At 31.5% G+C, this 5,418-nt stretch overlaps 1 protein-coding gene across 1 annotated transcript; it reads right to left on the bottom strand.

The window, feature by feature from the left end:
- Positions 1 to 596: 596 nt before the first annotated feature.
- Positions 597 to 5,163, bottom strand: LOC113549430 (homeobox protein 2-like). Its single transcript, XM_026950717.1, has 2 exons — positions 5,051 to 5,163; positions 597 to 4,442 (listed from the first exon to the last, which is right to left on the bottom strand). The coding sequence occupies exons 1-2, from the start codon at positions 5,108 to 5,110 to the stop codon at positions 750 to 752; spliced, it is 3,753 nt and encodes a 1,250-aa protein (XP_026806518.1). The 5' UTR covers positions 5,111 to 5,163; the 3' UTR covers positions 597 to 749.
- Between the last annotated feature and the right edge of the window lie 255 nt (positions 5,164 to 5,418).

Here is a 5,418-nt window from a genome sequence, read left to right as displayed (position 1 = left end):
ATGGATAATATTGAAGTGGAGTGAATTATTGTTTTATATTACGCCGTTAAAATAATAATAATAATTTGTTAATTATAGACATTTCTGCACAAACGGAAAAACGGTGAAATTGAGCACATACCAGTATAAAAAACCTTCCAATTTGAGTCCATACATCCAAGAAGAGAGGAGATGCTAGGGGAATGCACCTGAATGATCTATGTTCCTTTAAGATGTAATTTAGAGATTTATTAATTAAATTGTATACGTTTCTAATTTATAATATTAAATTAATATGCTCTTATCTCATATACATAAATATTCATTCCTAAGATAGGCAATTTTATTAATCTAAGCAATCCATATTCCATCATTGCATAAATTTCATGATCTTGATTTTGATATTTAATATTTTATCAATAAAACTAATCAGATTTAAAGATAAAAATAAATGTTCAGTTAAATATTTTAACTGCTTAATTTACATTTTACATTTTATAAAAATAATAAACTTAAACTATAACATATCATACTGCGTATTAACAATTAAAAAAATGTCAGTTTGAGTATCTATTATAATATCTTGCATAGTTAATAAATGCAAATGCATAAATATATTTACTACTAAATTGAATAGACATCTTTTTTTTGTTTGTGCAATGTTTAAAATACTTTTAAATCAGTTATAAGCATTATATTTTTATCATTGTCCAAACGAAAATTATTTTTTAGCTATAAATAATGCGATATCCAGTGTATTCAGTAGCATTTCACACGCCATTCACAACATCCTTAGTACCTTGATAAGCGTTATTTGCCGTCTGTGTAATACCGTCTCCAGCTTCACTAATTACATCTCCCATGCCATTCATAACATCATTTGTGTCCTGATACGCGTTGTTGGCTGTTTGTTTAACATCATCTGCAGCTGTACTAGCAGCATTTCCTATATCCTCTGCAACATCTTTAGAACCTTGATAAATATTGTCAGCCGTATTTTTAACTCCATTTGCAGCATCACTAGCAACATTTCCAGCAGCATTTCCAATGGCTTTTCCAACACCTTTTGTAATATCGTATGCATCCTTTGTTTTATTGTATATATTACCAATTGCATCGCGAGCAGCTCGTTTAATATCATTTCCAATTGCATGAATATCATCAGAGAACACACTATCACTGTGACTGCTATAACTACTACTACCACTATATTTATGACGATTATTATTTTTTCTAGTGGCATCAGAAGGATTATAGATTTTTCCAATGACTTGTCCATTAGCACCATATACATTTTGACCAACATTTAATGCATTATTTTTACTTACAACTGTATTTTGGATAGAATTAAAACGACTATCCACAGTATTAATAGGAATACCATTAGAACCATCTTGAGTTGACCCTCCTATTTGAGTATTAACATTTGATGTATCAATTTCAGCGTACGTATTCCCACTTAATTGATTGTTATTAGGACTTATATCATCGATTCCAATATCGCTTTGATCATTACCATACGGCATGTTACCATAATTAAATTTATCAGAATTGATTTCAGATATTGGAAAACCATTATAAGAGTTAATATCAGTGTCATAAGGTACAGCATCATTATCACTAAATGAATATCCTCTAGAAGGTGGACCATTGTTCAATTGATTATTTTCATACCCAGGAATCAAATTAGATGCATATGTATCATACATAGGTTCTGGAAGATTTTCATTATCATGCTTAATATTATCCAAATAATCATCAACATTACTACCATAATTTGGGGTGTCATAACCACCATTTGAATTCTGTCTTTCAAAATTAACAGAACTTTTCTCATAATAATAGCTATTGTAAAATTCAACATTTTCGTTTGATCCAGGAGTATAAACTCCACCATTATTTAATTGATCATAATTATCGGGCATATATCTACCATCTATATTTATTTGACCATCATTCAAAACATCATCAATATCCCCATTTTGCAATTCATAATCAAAATTATAATTAGGTGATTCATAATTATCAAGAATTTGACCTGTAGAAGGTTGATATCCAGACTGTGGTATACCATAAAAATCTTCATAGCCCTTAAAAAAAGGTACACCTCCATTAAGCATGGGATTTAAATCTGTATTTGGAGTAGGCGGGGATATTGAGTTTGATATTTCTCCATTCAGATTACTATTAGATGCGCCACTTCCAGTATTAGGACCAGTTGATTGAGGATAATTAGGAACACCATTGTTCATATTTCCAGGTCCAGTTGGGGGATATGTTATAGGCATATAAAAATAAGAGTTTAAACCATTGGTTGTTCCGATATCGTAGGGACCACTAGTTAAATCTATGTTAGCACTGTTCGGAGGAATATTTGGTGGATAACCGTTCGTTTCCGGGGACGACGTGGTCGGACTTAAACTACCTCCGTTTAAATTGCTGTTTGGTGAGCCAGGGCCAGTGTAAGGGTTCGGGGTATTAGACGAAGTAAGTCCGGATGGAGTATTCGTCGTAGTTGCTGGTGATGGTGATCCGTTCATATTCATTGGAGTATTTATTTCTGTATCTTCATTACTAGATGTGCCAACTGTGTTCCCATTCGGCGTGACTGGTACGTCTTCGCTGGTTCCTGATTGATTAGGTTGTTCTGTATTTTCGGACCCTTGGTCTGCTATATACTGCACATAACTGTAATAGTTTGACGATTGGTAGTTGTTTACAATACCGTTATCATTTACTGGAATATTTCCATTAGAATCATAACCTTGCCCATTGGTATTACCGGTTAAATCTCCGTAAGGGGATCGAGGAGAACCATTTGAATTGGGGCTCGATATTGGTGCAGTTGAAGTTCCACCATTTGGACTACTATTAGATGCACCACTTCCAGTATTAGGACCTGTTGATTGAGGATAATTAGGAACACCATTGTTCATATTTCCAGGTCCAGTTGGGGGATATGTTATAGGCATATAAAAATAAGAGTTTAAACCATTGGTTGTTCCGATATCGTAGGGACCACTAGTTAAATCTATGTTAGCACTGTTCGGAGGAATATTTGGTGGATAACCGTTCGTTTCCGGGGATGACGTGGTCGGACTTAAACTACCTCCGTTTAGATTACTGTTTGGTGAGCCAGGGCCAGTGTAAGGGATCGGGGTATTAGACGCAGTAAGTCCGGATGGAGTATTCGTCGTAGTTACTGGTGATGGTGATCCGTTCATATTCATTGGAGTATTTATTCCTGTACCTTCACTACTAGATGTGCCAACTGTGTTCCCGTTCAGCATGACTGGTTGATTGCTAGGCGAGTTACTAAATGTGCCCGTAGATGTGGCAGTGGTTTGTAAATTCATTGATGAAATTAATCGCTGTATTTTTAGATTATCCACGTCTTCGCTGGTTCCTGATTGATTAGGTTGTTCTGTATTTTTGGACTCTTGGTCTGCTATATACTGCATATAACTGAAATAGTTTGACCATTGGTAGTTGTTTACAATACCATTATCATTTACTGGAATATTTCCATTAGAATCATAACCTTGCCCATTGGTATTACCGGTTAAATCTCCGTAAGGGGATCGAGGAGAACCATTTGAATTGGGGCTCGATATTGGTGCAGTTGAAGTTCCACCATTTGGACTACTATTAGATGCACCACTTCCAGTATTAGGACCTGTTGATTGAGGATAATTAGGAACATCATTGTTCATATTTCCAGGTCCAGTTGGGGGATATGTTATAGGCATATAAAAATAAGAGTTTAAACCATTGGTTGTTCCGATATCGTAGGGACCACTAGTTAAATCTATGTTAGCACTGTTCGGAGGAATATTTGGTGGATAACCGCTCGTTTCCGGGGACGACGTGGTCGGACTTAAACTACCTCCGTTTAGATTACTGTTTGGTGAGCCAGGGCCAGTGTAAGGGATCGGGGTATTAGACGCAGTAAGTCCGGATGGAGTATTCGTCGTAGTTGCTGGTGATGGTGATCCGTTCATATTCATTGGAGTATTTATTCCTGTACCTTCACTACTAAATGTGCCGACTGTGTTCCCATTCGGCGTGACTGGTACGTTTTCGCTGGTTCCTGATTGATTAGGTTGTTCTGTATTTTCGGACTCTTGGTCTGCTATATACTGCATATAACTGAAATAGTTTGACCATTGGTAGTTGTTTACAATACCATTATCATTTACTGGAATATTTCCATTAGAATCATAACCTTGTCCATTGATTGCAGAGTTTAAATCATTTGTATCAGCGTTATTTAGATTTAATTCACTACTAGAATATGATTTTTGTACAAATTCAGTATTTATATTTGTAGTAATAGATTGATCTTGATTATTTTCAGTTGTAGCTGTTTGAATGGTTTTTTCGTATTGGTATTTTGTAACTTGTTCATTTGAAAGAGACGAGGATAATTCATTATTATTCAAAATTTGTTGAGTATCTATTTGCTGTAATTAATATTTAAATTTTTGTCAATTAATACTGTGAAAATAATTTCAAAATTAAATTATAATATACTATAAATTATACCTATTTATGTATGTTTTTACCTTAAATATTACTTTTAATACCTAATTAATTCAATCTATTTTATATAACTTAGTGTAATTCTTAGTCCTTTTATCATTAGTATGTTTATAATTTTAGAAATACATAATATTTTCTTATTTTCTTAGTTATTGAGAGTTTAAATCTTAAGGACTTTGTGAGATTGTTTGAAAATAATAAAGATTAAATAATGTATTTGATTGTATTTTATATTTTTTTAACATATATTTATAATTTAATATAATTAAAATTTAAAATTATTGTTTAACTTATTGGTAGATACTATAAAAATAAAAATGTATTTTTAGTATCTCTGAAATATGTATTATTATATTAAATTGTTATCATTTAGTTTTGAAACTTAAGTTAAATTGATATATAAATTAAATTTAACATATCTTATATTTTTTCAGTACTTATTTAAATATGTTCAAAAATAAATCTTATATTTATAAAAAATATAGTTAAGTTGTATATTACATATTTTAATCAAAATTGTATAACTTACTACTGCAACAACAAGTACTAGTATACTAACTATATTATATTTATATGAAATTAATATCATTCTAAAATAAAATACAATCTCACAACACTTCAGTACAATATATTTTGCACATATAAAATGTTATAACTACTGATATGAACGAATTATTATTTATTAATTTATTTCTATTGTTATTTTGTTCCATTAATTATATGAAGTAAAAAAAATAATAATTTAAATACACAATAATAAAAAATGTTAATCTCGTGAAATTGAACAATTTAAAATAATGACAGTATTCTTTGTTTGTTTAAATAAATTGTAATTTACGAGTACGTCATTACAACATATGTTCAAATAAATAACATAAGATATTATATTATACAGAA

This window comes from Rhopalosiphum maidis, chromosome 4 (genome assembly GCF_003676215.2).
Source record: "Rhopalosiphum maidis isolate BTI-1 chromosome 4, ASM367621v3, whole genome shotgun sequence".
NCBI lineage: Eukaryota > Metazoa > Arthropoda > Insecta > Hemiptera > Aphididae > Rhopalosiphum > Rhopalosiphum maidis.
This window is presented reverse-complemented; position numbering and strand designations above follow the sequence as displayed.

What these genes read in the sequence shown, in the direction of transcription:
- LOC113549430 (XM_026950717.1), bottom strand. Translation starts at nt 5,110, where the DNA reads ATGATATTAATTTCATATAAATATAATATAGTTAGTATACTAGTACTT. An exon ending in TAGTACTTGTTGTTGCAGTA is followed by an intron (nt 4,443 to 5,050) that starts GTAAGTTATACA and finishes TATTAATTACAG; the next exon opens with CAAATAGATACTCAACAAAT.